Genomic DNA, 16652 nt, shown 5'->3' with positions numbered 1-16652 from the left:
GTAATCCGCAACCCGGATTAGGTGCGGCATTGTTGCGGAGGAAATCCGCCACGTGGGGGCATGCCCTTATAGTAGTTATATTGTTGTATATAGGGGCAGTATTATAGTAGTTATATTCTTGTATATAGGGGGCAGTATTATATTAGTTATATTCTTGTATATAGGGGGCAGTATTATAGTAGTTATATTCTTGTATATAGGAGCAGTATTATAATAGTTATATTCTTGTATATAGGGGCAGTATTATAGTAGTTATATTCTTGTATATAGGGGCAGTATTATAGTAGTTATATTCTTGTATATTGGGGCAGTATTATAGTAGTTATATTCTTGTATAGAGGAGCAGCATTATAGTAGTTATATTCTTGTATATAGGGGCAGTATTATAGTAGTTATATTCTTGTATATAGGGAGCAGTATTATAGTAGTTATATTCTTGTATATAGGAGGCAGTATTATAGTAGTTATATTCTTGTTTATAGGGGCAGTACTATAGTAGTTATATTCTTGTATATAGGGGCAGTATTATAGTAGTTATATTCTTGTATATAGGGGCAGTATTATAGTAGTTATATTCTTGTATATAGGGGCAGTATTATAGTCGTTATATTCTTGTATATAGGAGCTGTATTATAGTAGTTATATTCTTGTATATAGGGGCAGTATTATAGTAGTTATATTCTTGTATATAGGGGCAGTATTATAGTAGTTATATTCTTGTATATAGGGGGCAGTATTATAGTAGTTATATTCTTGTATATAGGAGCAGTATTATAGTAGTTATATTCTTGTATATAGGGGCAGTATTATAGTAGTTATATTCTTGTATATAGGGAGCAGTATTATAGTAGTTATATTCTTGTTTGTAGGGGCAGTATTATAGTAGTTATATTCTTGTATATAGGAGGCATTATTATAGTAGTTATATTCTTGTATATAGGGGCAGTATTATAGTAGTTTTATTCTTGTATATAGGAGCAGTATTATAGTAGTTATATTCTTGTATATAGGGGCAGTATTATAGTAGTTATATTCTTGTATATAGGGGGCAGTATTATAGTAGTTATATTCTTGTATATAGGAGCAGTATTATAGTAGTTATATTCTTGTATATAGCGGGCAGTATTATAGTAGTTATATTCTTGTATATAGGAGCAGTATTATAGTAGTTATATTCTTGTATATAAGGGGCAGTATTATAGTAGTTATATTCTTGTATATAGGGGGTCAGTATTATAGTAGTTATATTCTTGTATATAGGAGCAGTATTATAGTAGTTATATTCTTATATATAAGGGGCAGTATTATAGTAGTTATATTCTTGTATATAGGAGCAGTATTATAGTAGTTATATTCTTGTATATAAGGGGCAGTATTACAGTAGTTATATTCTTGTATATAGGGGCAGTATTATAGTAGTTATATTCTTGTATATAGGGGGCAGTATTATAGTAGTTATATTCTTGTATATAGGAGCAGTATTATAGTAGTTATATTCTTGTATATAAGGGGCAGTATTACAGTAGTTATATTCTTGTATATAGGGGGCAGTATTATAGTAGTTATATTCTTGTATATAGGAGCAGTATTATAGTGGTTATATTCTTGTATATAGGGAGCAGTATTATAGTAGTTATATTCTTGTATATAGGGGGCAGTATTATAGTAGTTATATTCTTGTATATAGGAGCAGTATTATAGTAGTTATATTCTTATATATAAGGGGCAGTATTATAGTAGTTATATTCTTGTATATAGGAGCAGTATTATAGTAGTTATATTCTTGTATATAAGGGGCAGTATTATATTAGTTATATTCTTGTATATAGGAGCAGTATTATAGTAGTTATATTCTTGTATATAGGAGCAGTATTATAGTAGTTATATTCTTGTATATAGGAGCAGTATTATAGTAGTTATATTCTTGTATATAGGGGGCAGTATTAGGGCATGCCCACACGTGGCGGCTTTCCTCCGCAACTGTCCGCATCAATGCCGCACAGAATCTGCTTTGCAGATTCTGCGGCGGATTTGCCCAAAATGTGCAGTAAATTGATGCGGACTAGCTGCTGCGGACTGCGGTAAAAGTGCTTCCCTTCTCTCTATCAGTGCAGGATAGAGAGAAGGGACAGCACTTTCCCTAGTGAAAGTAAAATAATTTCATACTTACCGGCCGTTGTCTTGGTGACGCGTCCCTCTTTCGGCATCCACAGCCCGACGTCCCTGGATGACGCGGCAGTCCATGTGACCGCTGCAGCCTGTGATTGGCCTGTGATTGGCTGCAGCCTGTGATTGGACTGTGATTGGCTGCAGCCGTCACTTAGACTGAAACGTCATCCTGGGAAGCCGGACTGGAGACAGAAGCAGGGAGTTCTCGGTAAGTATGAACTTCTATTTTTTTTACAGGTTGCTGTATATTGGGATCGGTAGTCACTGTCCAGGGTGCAGAAACAGTTACTGCCGATCGCTTAAAGAGGCTCTGTCACCAGATTTTGCAACCCCTATCTGCTATTGCAGCAGATCGGCGCTGCAATGTAGATTACAGTAACGTTTTTATTTTTAAAAAACGAGCATTTTTGGCCAAGTTATGACCATTTTTGTATTTATGCAAATGAGGCTTGCAAAAGTCCAAGTGGGCGTGTTTAAAGGAAAAGTCCAAGTGGGTGTGTATTATGTGTGTACATCGGGGCGTGTTTACTACTTTTACTAGCTGGGCGTTCTGACGAGAAGTATCATCCACTTCTCTTCAGAACGCCCAGCTTCTGGCAGTGCAGACACAGCGTGTTCTCGAGAGATCACGCTGTGACGTCACTCACTTCCTGCCCCAGGTCCTGCATCGTGTCAGACGAGCGAGGACACCGGCACCAGAGGCTACAGTTGATTCTGCAGCAGCATCAGCGTTTGCAGGTAAGTCGATGTAGCTACTTACCTGCAAACGCAGATGCTGCTGCAGAATCATCTGTAGCCTCTGGTGCCGATGTGTCCGACACGATGCAGGACCTGGGGCAGGAAGTGAGTGACGTCACAGCGTGATCTGGCAGAAGCTGGGCGTTGTGAAGACAAGTGGATGATACTTCTCGTCAGAATGCCCAGCTAGTAAAAGAAGTAAACACGCCCCGATGTACGCACATAATACACGCCCACTTGGACTTTTCCTTTTAAACACACCCACTTGGACTTTTGCAAGCCTCATTTGCATAAATACAAAAATGGTCATAACTTGGCCAAAAATGCTCGTTTTTTAAAAATAAAAACGTTACTGTAATCTACATTGCAGCGCCGATCTGCTGCAATAGCAGATAGGGGTTGCAAAATCTGGTGACAGGGCCTCTTTAACTCTTTCAGCACCCTGGACAGTGACTATTTACTGACGTCTCCTAGCAACGCTCCCGTAATTCCGGGAGCCCCATTGACTTCCTCAGTCTTGCTGTAGACCTAGAAATACATAGGTCCTGCCAGAATGAAGAAATGTCATGTCAAAAAAGCAAGACGCATCCGCAGCACACATAACATGTGCATGACAGCTGCGGACTTCATTGCGGAAATTAGAATCTCCATTGAAGTCAATGGAGAACTTCCGCCATGAGTCCGCAACCAGTCCGCCACAACTCCGCAACATCCATTGCATGCTGCGGACACCAAATTCCGCACCGCAGCTTATGCTCCGCCGCGGAATTTTCCGCTTCGTCTAAACGAACCCTACTAAAAAGAAGTGGAAGGCAATGGAGAAACGGGTCCGCTGCGGATTAACGCTGCGGACTGGCCGCAGCGGAATTCAAGAGCAATTCCGCCACGTGTGGCTTTGCCCTTATAGTAGTTATATTCTTGTATATAGGGGGCAGTATTGTAGTAGTTATATTCTTGTATATAGGGGCAGTATTATAGTAGTTATATTCTTGTATATAGGAGCAGTATTATAGTAGTTATATTCTTGTATATAGGAGCAGTATTATAGTAGTTATATTCTTGTATATAGGGGGCAGTATTATAGTAGTTATATTCTTGTATATAGGAGCAGTATTATAGTAGTTATATTCTTGTATATAGGGGGCAGTATTATAGTAGTTATATTCTTGTATATAGGGGCAGTATTATAGTAGTTATATTCTTGTATATAGCAGCAGTATTATATTAGTTATATTCTTGTATATAGGGGGCAGTATTATAGTAGTTATATTCTTGTATATAGGGGCAGTATTATAGTAGTTATATTCTTGTATATAGGGAGCAGTATTAGGGCATGACCACACATGGCGGAATTCCTCCGCAACTGTCCGCATCAATGCCGCACAGAATCTGCGTTGCAGATTCTGCAGCGGATCTGCACAAAATGTGCAGAAAATTGATGCGGACTGGCCGCTGCGGACTGCAGGAAAAGTGCTTCTCTTCTCCCTATTCAGTGCAGGATAGAGAGAAGGGACAGCACTTTCCCTAGTGAAAGTCAAAGAAATTCATACTTACCGCCCGTTGTCTTGGTGACGCGTCCCTCTTTCGGCATCCGGCCCGACCTCCCTGGATGACGCTCCAGTCCATGTGACCGCTGCAGCCTGTGCTTGGCCTGTGATTGGCTGCAGCCGTCACTTACACTGAAACGTCATCCTGGGAGGCCGGACTGGAGACAGACGCAGGGAGTTCTCGGTAAGTATGAACTTATATTTTTTTTTACACATACATGTATATTGAGATCGGTAGTCACTGTCCCGGGTGCAGAAACAGTTACTGCCGATCGCGTAACTCTTTCAGCACCCTGGACAGTGACTATTTACAGACGTCTCCTAGCAACGCTCCCGTCATTACGGGAGCCCCATTGACTTCCTCAGTCTGGCTGTAGACCTAGAAATACATAGGTCCAGCCAGAATGAAGAAATGTCATGGTAGTAAAAACAATACGCTCCGCAGCACACATAAGATCTGCGGACTTCATTGCGGAATTTTGACTCTCCATTGAAGTCAATGGAGAAATTCCGCCATGAGTCCGCAACCAGTCCGCCACTGCTCCGCAACAGACAGAGCATGCTGCGGACACCAAATTCCGCTCCGCAGCCTATGCTCCGCAGCGGAATTGTACGCATCGTGTAAACGAACACTGCTAAATTAAAGTGAAAGTCAATGGAGAAACGGCTCCGCTGCGGATTAACGCTGCGGAGTGTCCGCAGCGGAATTTAAGTGAAATTCCGCTATGTGTGAACCCGCCCTTATAGTAGTTATATTCTTGTATATAGGGGGCAGTATTATAGTAGTTATATTCTTGTACATAGGGGGCAGTATTATAGTAGTTATATTCTTGTACATAGGAGCAGTATTATAGTAGTTATATTCTTGTATATAGGGGGCAGTATTATAGTAGTTATATTCTTGTATATAGGAGCAGTATTATAGTAGTTATATTCTTGTATATAGCGGGCAGTATTATAGTAGTTATATTCTTTTATATAGGGGGCAGTATTATAGTAGTTATATTCTTGTATATAGGGGGCAGTATTACAGTAGTTATATTCTTGTATATAGGGGGCAGTATTATAGTAGTTATATTCTTGTATATAGGGGGCAGTATTATAGTAGTTATATTCTTGTATATAGGAGCAGTATTATAATAGTTATATTCTTGTATATAGGGGCAGTATTATAGTAATTATATTCTTGTATATAGGAGCATTATTATAGTAGTTATATTCTTGTATATAGCAGCAGTATTATAGTAGTTATATTCTTGTATATAAGGGGCAGTATTACAGTAGTTATATTCTTGTATATAGGGGGCAGTATTACAGTAGTTATATTCTTGTATATAGGGAGCAGTATTATAGTAGTTATATTCTTGTATATAGGGGGCAGTATTATAGTAGTTATATTCTTGTACATAGGGGGCAGTATTATAGTAGTTATATTCTTGTACATAGGAGCAGTATTATAGTAGTTATATTCTTGTATATAGGGGGCCGTATTATAGTAGTTATATTCTTGTATATAGGGGGCAGTATTATAGTAGTTATATTCTTGTATATAGGGGCAGTATTATAGTAGTTATATTCTTGTATATAGGAGCAGTATTATATTAGTTATATTCTTGTATATAGGGGGCAGTATTATAGTAGTTATATTCTTGTATATAGGAGCAGTATTATAGTAGTTATATTCTTGTGTATAGGGGTCAGTATTATAGTAGTTATATTCTTGTATATAGGGGGCAGTATTATAGTAGTTATATTCTTGTATATAGGAGGCAGTATTATAGTAGTTATATTCTTGTATATAGGGGGCAGTGTTATAGTAGTTATATTCTTGTATATAGGAGACAGTATTATAGTAGTTATATTCTTGTATATAGGGGCAGTATTATAGTAGTTATATTCTTGTATATAGGGGCAGTATTATAGTAGTTATATTCTTGTATATAGGAGCAGTATTATAGTAGTTATATTCTTGTATATAGGGGCAGTATTATAGTAGTTATATTCTTGTATATAGGAGCAGTATTATAGTAGTTATATTCTTGTATATAGGGGGCAGTATTATAGTAGTAATATTCTTGTATATAGGAGCAGTATTATAGTAGTTATATTCTTGTATATAGGAGCAGTATTATAGTAGTTATATTCTTGTATATAGGAGCAGTATTATAGTAGTTATATTCTTGTATATAGGAGCAGTATTATAGTAGTTATATTCTTGTACATAGGGGGCAGTATTATAGTAGTTATATTCTTGTATATAGGAGCAGTATTATAGTAGTTATATTCTTGTATATAGGGGCAGTATTATAGTAGTTATATTCTTGTATATAGGGAGCAGTATTATAGTAGTTATATTCTTGTTTGTAGGGGCAGTATTATAGTAGTTATATTCTTGTATATAGGAGGCATTATTATAGTAGTTATATTCTTGTATATAGGGGCAGTATTATAGTAGTTTTATTCTTGTATATAGGGGCAGTATTATAGTAGTTATATTCTTGTATATAGGGAGCAGTATTATAATAGTTATATTCTTGTATATAGGAGCAGTATTATAGTAGTTATATACTTGTATATAGGGGCAGTATTAGGGCATGACCACACATGGCGGAATTCCTCCGCAACTGTCCGCATCAATGCCGCACCTAATCCGGGTTGCGGATTACGGCTGCGGATCTGCACAAAATGTGCAGAAAATTGATGCGGACTGGCCGCTGCGGACTGCAGGAAAAGTGCTTCCCTTCTCCCTATTCAGTGCAGGATAGAGAGAAGGGACAGCACTTTCCCTAGTGAAAGTCAAAGAAATTCATACTTACCGCCCGTTGTCTTGGTGACGCGTCCCTCTTTCGGCATCCAGCCCGACCTCCCTGGATGACGCTCCAGTCCATGTGACCGCTGCAGCCTGTGCTTGGCCTGTGATTGGCTGCAGCCGTCACTTACACTGAAACGTCATCCTGGGAGGCCGGACTGGAGACAGACGCAGGGAGTTCTCGGTAAGTATGAACTTATATTTTTATTTACAGATACATGTATATTGAGATCGGTAGTCACTGTCCCGGGTGCAGAAACAGTTACTGCCGATCGCTTAACTCTTTCAGCACCCTGGACAGTGACTATTTACAGACGTCTCCTAGCAACGCTCCCGTCATTACGGGAGCCCCATTGACTTCCTCAGTCTGGCTGTAGACCTAGAAATACATAGGTCCAGCCAGAATGAAGAAATGTCATGGTAGTAAAAACAATACGCTCCGCAGCACACATAAGATCTGCGGACTTCATTGCGGAATTTTGACTCTCCATTGAAGTCAATGGAGAAATTCCGCCATGAGTCCGCAACCAGTCCGCCACTGCTCCGCAACAGACAGAGCATGCTGCGGACACCAAATTCCGCTCCGCAGCCTATGCTCCGCAGCGGAATTGTACGCATCGTGTAAACGAACACTGCTAAATTAAAGTGAAAGTCAATGGAGAAACGGCTCCGCTGCGGATTAACGCTGCGGAGTGTCCGCAGCGGAATTTAAGTGAAATTCCGCCATGTGTGAACCCGCCCTTATAGTAGTTATATTCTTGTATATAGGGTCAGTATTATAGTAGTTATATTCTTGTATATAGGAGCAGTATTATAGTAGTTATATTCTTGTATATAGGGGCAGTATTATAGCAGTTATATTCTTGTACATAGGGGGCAGTATTATAGTAGTTATATTCTTGTATATAGGGGCAGTATTATAGTAGATATATTCTTGTATATAGGGGCAGTATTATAGTAGTTATATTCTTATATATAGGGGGCAGTATTATAGTAGTTATATTCTTGTATATAGGAGCAGTATTATAGTAGTTATATTCTTGTATATAGGAGCAGTATTATAGTAGTTATATTCTTGTATATAGGGGCAGTATTATAGTAGTTATATTCTTGTATATAGGGGCAGTATTATAGTAGTTATATTCTTGTATATAGTGGGCAGTATTATAGTAGTTATATTCTTGTATATAAGAGCAGTATTATAGTAGTTATATTCTTGTATATAGGAGCAGTATTATAGTAGTTATATTCTTGTATATAGGGGCAGTATTATAGTAGTTATATTCTTGTATATAGGGGCAGTATTATAGTAGTTATATTCTTGTATATAGTGGGCAGTATTATAGTAGTTATATTCTTGTATATAGGGGCAGTATTATAGCAGTTATATTCTTGTACATAGGGGGCAGTATTATAGTAGTTATATTCTTGTATATAGGGGCAGTATTATAGTAGATATATTCTTGTATATAGGGGCAGTATTATAGTAGTTATATTCTTGTATATAGGGGCAGTATTATAGTAGTTATATTCTTGTATATAGGAGCAGTATTATAGTAGTTATATTCTTGTATATAGGAGGCAGTATTATACTAGTTATATTCTTGTATATAGGGGCAGTATTATAGTAGTTATATTCTTGTATATAGGGGCAGTATTATAGTAGTTATATTCTTGTATATAGGGGCAGTATTATAGTAGATAAGAGTGACAGAAAAAACGAATGCTACATTGTTGATTTTCACGTCAGTTATGGCCAGTAATTTCCAGGGGATTTACACTGTAAGTCTTCTTTGGACATATATACGGTAATCCTAATAAATGTGGGAACCAGTTTGATGTGTCATATACTTAAAAGATGAGTGTGTCCCTGGAAAAAGTTTATTAACATTTGCAACCATGAGTAATTGATGACACAGTTGCAGTATTCCTATAGTAACTAAGTAATCATTGGATTTGAGATGATGCAGAGTTGTCTTGTAATATGTCAGGTGACCCTGTAAAGCCCGGATGTTCTGGGGGTGACCACTGACCATCTGACCGGCATTTCACTTCAGTGATACAATTTCATTTCTTTCTGCCACAGATGCTGGCATTTCTCATGGCATTACCCTGGTAGGCGTCCTTGATAATCCACAGCAAGCACACACATCTCCTATCTGAGGTGAAATATAAACAGGACCCAGCCTGCGATGGAGAGGAAACAGGAAGCTGTGAACAAAGGCAACGAGCCAAGGAGACCCCCTCCTGTCCGGCCCCCACGTACACTCCTCTTATGTGAGAATGCTACGTCCTCTCCCTCTCAACTTTCTACAATACATAAATATTTAACGCAGAAGAATAAAAACATTTCAAGGAATAGGAACATTGAATTATAGGTTTTCAAAAACAGCGCCACACCTGTGCACAGGTTGTGTGCGGTATTGCAGCTCAGCCTCATTCACTTCAAGTGAGCAGAGCTGCAATACCAGACACAACCTGTGAATAGGGGCAGCACTGCTTTGGGAAGAAAGCAACCATGTTTTTCTAATCCCCTTTAAAAAAATATATTGATTTATAATGGTACCGTCCCTTTAAGGAAGACACCAGTGCCCCTTGGCCCATAGACATGGCATACATGCTTCCATCTCTACTACTAATTCTTATGCCCATAACGGCCATTTTCTGCTGACCCCGGTATGTAGCGTGCGGGATGCTTCAGAATGCAGACTACAAGCGGAGCCTCCTCATTTTTGCAAGGTCGCGATTTCCTCAATGTCTTCACTGTCTATAGGTTACTGGCATCTGAGATGCTTTGCGACAACAGAAAGGCGTCTTTGTGAAATCGTTGGCAGGGACCGTGAAGTCCCACAGACCGTCTGAATGTCAACTGCTGGGTACTTCAGAAAACTGTCTCTTCCTGTGTGCAGCCAGGGTCAGCTTTATTATGTACGCCGGGAGGTCTCTCCATGTTTTGTAATAAGAGGGGTATTACAAGCGGGGTCTCATTGGTGAGAGGTGATACATACCTCCCAACTTTTGAATTCGGAAAAAAGAGACATTTTAAGCCACGCCCCCTAACCACGCCCAATATCCCGCATAAACACAAAATCACGCCCAGATCCTTCTGCAAATAACGCGCGCACATTCTCACTGCGGATCTCTGGACTGTCTGGATATCACAGATATTATGGATCCGGTTATATCGTCTTTATGTTACTTTTCCTGTCTTGGGTATAACATTATCTCATCACGGCGGCAGCAGCTGCAGGACAAACCAAAAGCCTGAGAACAATGAAAGTCAAGAGGGAGACCCTGTGGTGGATGACTTTTCAATTGACAGGTAGCAGAGTTACATGATGGGGATTTTTTTTTTCCAGTTGTGTAACTCTGCTACCGGTCAATGGAAAAATTATCCACCAGAGCCCCCCTGTAGATAGCTCCAGATACAGCCCCCCTGTAGATAGCTCCAGATACAGCCCCCCTGTAGATAGCTCCAGATACAGCCCCCCTGTAGATAGCTCCAGATACAGCCCCCCTGTAGATAGCTCCACACACAGCCCCCCTGTAGATAGCTCCAGATAAAGCACCCCTGTAGATAGCTCCAGATACAGCCCTCCTGTAGATAGCTCCACACACAGCCCCCCTGTAGATAGCTCCAGATACAGACCCCCTGTACATAGCTCCACACACAGCCCCCCTGTAGATAGCTCCACACACAGCCCCCCTGTAGATAGCTCCACACACAGCCCCCCTGTAGATAGCTCCACACACAGCCCCCCTGTAGATAGCGCCATGCACAGCCCCCTGTAGATAGCTCCAGATACAGCCCCCCTGTAGATAGCTCCAGATACAGCCCCCTGTAGATAGCGCCACACACAGCCCCCCTGTAGATAGCGCCACACACAGCCCCCTGTAGATAGCTCCACATACAGCCCCCTGTAGATAGTGCCACACACAGCCCCCCTGTAGATAGCACCCTGCAACACAAAACTCATGCCTGGACAACCCATTTAATGTTGTGCCACTACTTAAAAAAGAGATAGGGCCAGTTCTCGGAAGCATCTCCCTTTCTCTCTTGAATCGAGAGCAGTATTAATTAAATTGTCTGCTGGTCTCAGATATTATATGTTTTACAGAAAGTCCATCCGACTCTAAGTCCTTATGTGACCTATGTAAGGCAATGGGGACATGTCCTATACTTGAGCGTAGGACTGAAGTATACAGAGGGGTGACAGCGACACCTGTTGGCAGGGGAAGGCTGTTTGTACACGGTCGTTGTGCCAAGAACGCGGATGGCAGCGCCCCTGGAATGATCCCTTTTTCTCCTGCAAATTTCTCTACAGCCAGACTGAGGAAGTCAATGGGGCTCCCGTAATTACGGGAGCGTTGCTAGGCGACGTCAGTAAATAGTCACTGTCCAGGGTGCTGAAAGAGTTAAACGATCGGCAGTAACTGTTTCTGCACCCTGGACAGTGACTTCCGATCACAATATACATCAACCTGTAAAAAAAATAGAAGTTCATACTTACCGAGAACTCCCTGCTTCTGTCTCCAGTCCGGCTTCCCAGGATGACGTTTCAGTCTAAGTGACGGCTGCAGCCAATCACAGGCCAATCACAGGCTGCAGTCAATCACAGGCCAATCACAGGCTGCAGCGGTCACATGGACTGCCGCGTCATCCAGGGAGGTCAGGCTGGATGCCGAAAGAGGGACGCGTTACCAAGACAACGGCCGGGTAAGTAGGAATTTCTTTTTGCTTTTACTAGGGAAAGGGCTGTCCCTTCTCTCTATCCTGCACTGATAGAGAGAAGGGAAGCCCTCTTCCCCTCAATACGCAACGGCTAGTCCGCATCAATTTAATGCCCATTTTAGGCAAAGCCGCAACAGAATCTGCAACGCAGATTCTGTACGGCATTGATGCGGACAGTTGCGGAAGAACTCTGCCACGTCTGGTCATGCCCTAATACTGCCCCTATATACAAGAATATAACTACTATAATACTGCCCCCTATATACAAGAATATAACTACTATGATACTGCCTCCTATATACAAGAATATAACTACTATAATACTGCTCCTATATACAAGAATATAACTACTGTAATACTGCCCCCTATATACAAGAATATAACTACTATAATACTGCCCCCTATATACAAGAGTATAACTACTATAATACTGCTCCTATATACAAGAATATAACTACTATAATACTGCCTCCTATATACAAGAATATAACTACTATAATACTGCTCCCTATATACAAGAATATAACTACTATAATACTGACACTATATACAAGAATATAACTACTATAATACTGCCTCCTATATACAAGAATATAACTACTATAATACTGCTCCCTATATACAAGAATATAACTACTATAATACTGCTCCTATATACAAGAATATATCTACTATAATACTGCCACTATATACAAGAATATGACTACTATATTACTGCCCCCTATATACAAGAATATAACTACTATATTACTGCCCTCTATATACAAGAATATAACTACTATAATACTGCGCCTATATACAAGAATATAACTACTATAATACTGCTCCTATATACAAGAATATAACTACTATAATACTGCCCCTATATACAAGAATATAACTACTGTAATACTGCCCCCTATATACAAGAATATAACTACTATAATACTGCCCCCTATATACAAGAGTATAACTACTATAATACTGCTCCTATATACAAGAATATAACTACTATAATACTGCCCCCTATATACAAGAGTATAACTACTATAATACTGCTCCTATATACAAGAATATACCTACTATAATACTGCCTCCTTGCTGTGAGGTTGTGTGTCTGTAGCTCTCCTCATGTCTGGAGATAGCCCAGGGCGGGGCCACCCCGGGCGGGGACTCTCCCCACGCAAGGCCCAGGCTTCCAGGCCTCTACTGGGAGAAAACTCCCAGGCTCTTTCTAATGTGGATACAAGTCCCAAAGTGAATGTTGAGCATTGTAACACTCAGGATGGAAGCACAAGGAAGGAAGATGAAGAATGCAAAGTGAGTAAAGCTAATGTTGCAGCAGTAAGAAGTACTTGTGAGAGTGAAGCACTGGTGCGGCAGAGCACATTACAGGCACCTGGGGTGCAGCTCACCCCTCCAGCATCCAGACAGCGGAGAACATCCCTGGAGAGACTGACATTGCAGCAGAGTGAATGGGTGGCCAGCGTGGCGTGCTCAGGCCGCACAAGGTCTAGCAGCAGTAAAAACATTGAAAAGTCTGTGGAGGCAAAACCTGCAAGGAATACTCAAGGTGTTTCTACAACTGTTACAAGCCTTGGAGAGTGTGATCCAGCAGGGTGTGAGACCAGTGGAGCTGGGACGGTTAATCTGGAGGGGTCAGCGGCATTCAGACAGCCTGAGATCCTGCACCAGCAGAGCCCACAGTCTAAAGAGACAGAGCGTGCGCCTGAGCTGCAACTGGCGGAGGAAATCCCTGCTCTGGTGAGGAGGATGGGAGAGTTACAGAGCCAAAAACAAATGCTGCAAATACAAATTGACTGTGTATATAAACTGAAGAACGCCAATCCTAAGAATGAAGCCGTATATGCTGCTCAGCTTTACTCACTCGGGATGCAACTCGCACAAGTGGTGGGGGAGATGGACGGTGTCCTGGAGAGGATGGGGCCACTCGCAGAATCCTATAAAAACAAGGAACGGTTTTCTACTATGACCGACAGACAGAACTTTGATCCAGAGTTCAGATTCTCTGAGGCGGACTCGGGGTCAGATATTTTCCCAGATGATCCCCGGCCAGAGACCAGACTAGTGCTGCAACCTGCAAGGTTCTCATTTCTAGAAGCGGACGCACAGAAAGAGGAGAAAGAAAAACGGCAAAAATCTGCAGCTGTGTCTGAACAGGGGCATGGAAGTCGGATACTAGCACAGGCACCACAAGTCCCAGGATGCTCAGCACAACAGGACAGTGGACGTTCATCCATGGGTCAGGATGATGCGCTGACACAGCAGAGCTGTACTGCTGGGGCACAGACTGGGGGGAGTGGGAATGTACCTGAAGGGTTGGTGGTTGGAGGGAACGCACGGCTTGTGTATGATGTAGGTTTATCTGATGATGACATAGAGGTTGATGGGTCAGAAGATGTTCAGAATAATGTGCTTGATTTCCCCCCTCTAATTGTAAGTACACAAGGTGTGACAGACCCCTCTAGAGCAGACACTCGCCCTATAAGTCAGGACAGTGAGACCCGCCAGCCTCCTCCCAGAAATGCCTGGAGCCGCGGTGCTCCATCTTTTACCTCTGGCGCTAGCTATACAGGCCAGGCCTTTAAAAGGAGGAATGTGGTAAGGTTCAAGCACAAGGGCGCCAAGGAGGACCTTCCAGATAGGAGGTTTGTGGTCCGAGAACTTCTGTGTCACCAGATGGGTTTTGTGCCAGCAAATATCTTGGCAGTAATAAATCTACCAGACAGACAGGGCTACGATGTCAGCTTTAAGCTTACGCCTGACTTGGATAGATTCTGGGCACATTTTTCCAAGTTCAGGGACAAAACCGGTTGGGACAAATTTAGCTTTATTCCAGTGTCCAAGCCAGATACCGTTGGTGTCAACATCATTTTTTGGAATGAAGCTGTTCCTCCCCAGGATATTGTGGTCTGGCTCAGGCGACACTGTGACCTGGTGTCTGACCTGACCAAGAACAGAGACGCTGATGGTATCTGGACTGGAGGGTGGAGGGTTCTGGTAAAACTGCGCCAGCATAACAATGTGACTTTACATTTACCCAATTCCTTCTTCATTGGGAGAGAAAAGGGTGTTTGCTTTTATCCTGGTCAACCCAGAAAGTGCTTCAAGTGTGGTAAGACCGGTCACCTGGCAAACATCTGCACCGTGGTAAAGTGTAACCTGTGCGGTGAAGTTGGCCATCTAAGTTCCAACTGTCAGAATGTCCGATGTAATCTGTGTGGGAGGGTGGGTCACCCGCACAGGGACTGTCCTGACGCGTGGCACAATATCTGTAAACAGATTCCGGTTGAGGAGTTTATGACTGAGACGGACGCTGTAGAGGAGGAGGCTCTAATGTCAGGGTCAATAATGACCAGACAGGAGGTCCAGCAGGAGTCAGGTCATCCAGGTCCAGAACACCAGCAGTCGGACAGTACACAGGAGACCATGGAAGTTGTCCCTCGTGACCAGCCACCGGCAGCCTCTTCTTCTGCATTACCATCTGAGGAAAGGAGGGGTATGCAGAATAAGAGGAAAAAAAAAGACACGTCCTCTCGTAAGCCTGAGGGAGAGGAGGTAAGAGGCAGGAAGAAAGGGACCAGACCAGAAGTAATGGTCGTATCTAATAGATTCAGTGTCCTGTCAGAGTCAGATGGGGATTTTGAAGGAGAGTTATTAAAAATAGATGGTGAATACGAAGAAGACACAAGGGACCATCCCTTAATAAAAAAAGAAACCTTGCACTGTAGAAACCCCAGGACCGTTGGATATGGAAACAGGTGGTCGGCAGAGTGACCCCAATTCTTAGCCATTATGATGGGGGTCATTTATTTGCTTTTCTTTTTGTGTTGTGCTCTGATGGCCGGGTTTTCCTTAAAAGTTGCTTCCTGCAATGTAAACAGTAAATGTAATGTACAGCAATGTAAAAGTGAGGAAGACGAGGTTTACAGTCTATGATCATCTCCGATATCTGGATGCAGATGTCATCTTCTTACAAGAGACTCGTTTAACCACAATAGGGCTTATACGTGAGGCGGAGAGAGAGTGGAGGTCCGGTCCTTCTTTCTGGTCACTGGCTGTGGAGCCTTATGCCGGGGTCGCTATACTGTTTAACACCAATGATGTGACTGTACATAGGTTAACGGAGGTGTGTATGGGACGGTGTCTGGTCCTAGAAGTTACAATCCACGGTAGAAGGCTCCGACTCATTAATATATATGGCCCACAGACAGTGACTGACAGGGTCCAGCTTTTTAATGATGTGAAACCATATGTCTTTACCTCTGTTCCTGTGGTGATGGCTGGGGATTTCAATGTCACGAGGACATCAGGTGACAGATCCTCTGGCAGAGCAGTGACCAGGGACTCGAATGTCCTAAATAAAATGATCTTACAGGCAGGCTTGAGTGATGTCTTCACACAGGGTGGTAGGAAGCCAAAATTCACATATTGTTGTGCGGACAGGAACAGTAGGATCGATTTGGCTTTTGTCAACGCTACAGAGATGGTTACTGGGATAAGTGAAAAAGTGGTGCCTTATTCAGACCATATGGCACTGTGTTTCTGCTTAGGAGCCACTAAACGGCCAGACATTGGTAGGGGGCTATGGAAACTTAACTCTAGTCTCTTGGACGATAGTCATGTGCAGAGTTGTGTTGTCTCCCTTTTGCAAAGT

General features: G+C 41.9%; 1 protein-coding gene across 1 annotated transcript; it reads left to right on the top strand.

Moving 5' to 3' along the window:
- Nucleotides 1–13088: 13088 nt before the first annotated feature.
- LOC142665753 (uncharacterized) lies at nucleotides 13089–15781 on the top strand. Its single transcript, XM_075845503.1, has one exon. It carries the CDS (start codon nucleotides 13106–13108, stop codon nucleotides 15770–15772), a length of 2667 nt encoding a protein of 888 aa, XP_075701618.1. The 5' UTR covers nucleotides 13089–13105; the 3' UTR covers nucleotides 15773–15781.
- Nucleotides 15782–16652: the final 871 nt, after the last annotated feature.

The sequence above is a fragment of the Rhinoderma darwinii genome, chromosome 13 (assembly GCF_050947455.1).
Source record: "Rhinoderma darwinii isolate aRhiDar2 chromosome 13, aRhiDar2.hap1, whole genome shotgun sequence".
Lineage (NCBI taxonomy): Eukaryota > Metazoa > Chordata > Amphibia > Anura > Rhinodermatidae > Rhinoderma > Rhinoderma darwinii.
Note: the sequence above shows the minus strand (reverse complement) of the source record. Positions and strands in the feature narration are given on the sequence as shown.

Bases quoted from the DNA above. Each gene is read 5' to 3' on its own strand.
- LOC142665753 (XM_075845503.1), top strand. From the start codon at position 13,106: ATGTCTGGAGATAGCCCAGGGCGGGGCCACCCCGGGCGGGGACTCTCC.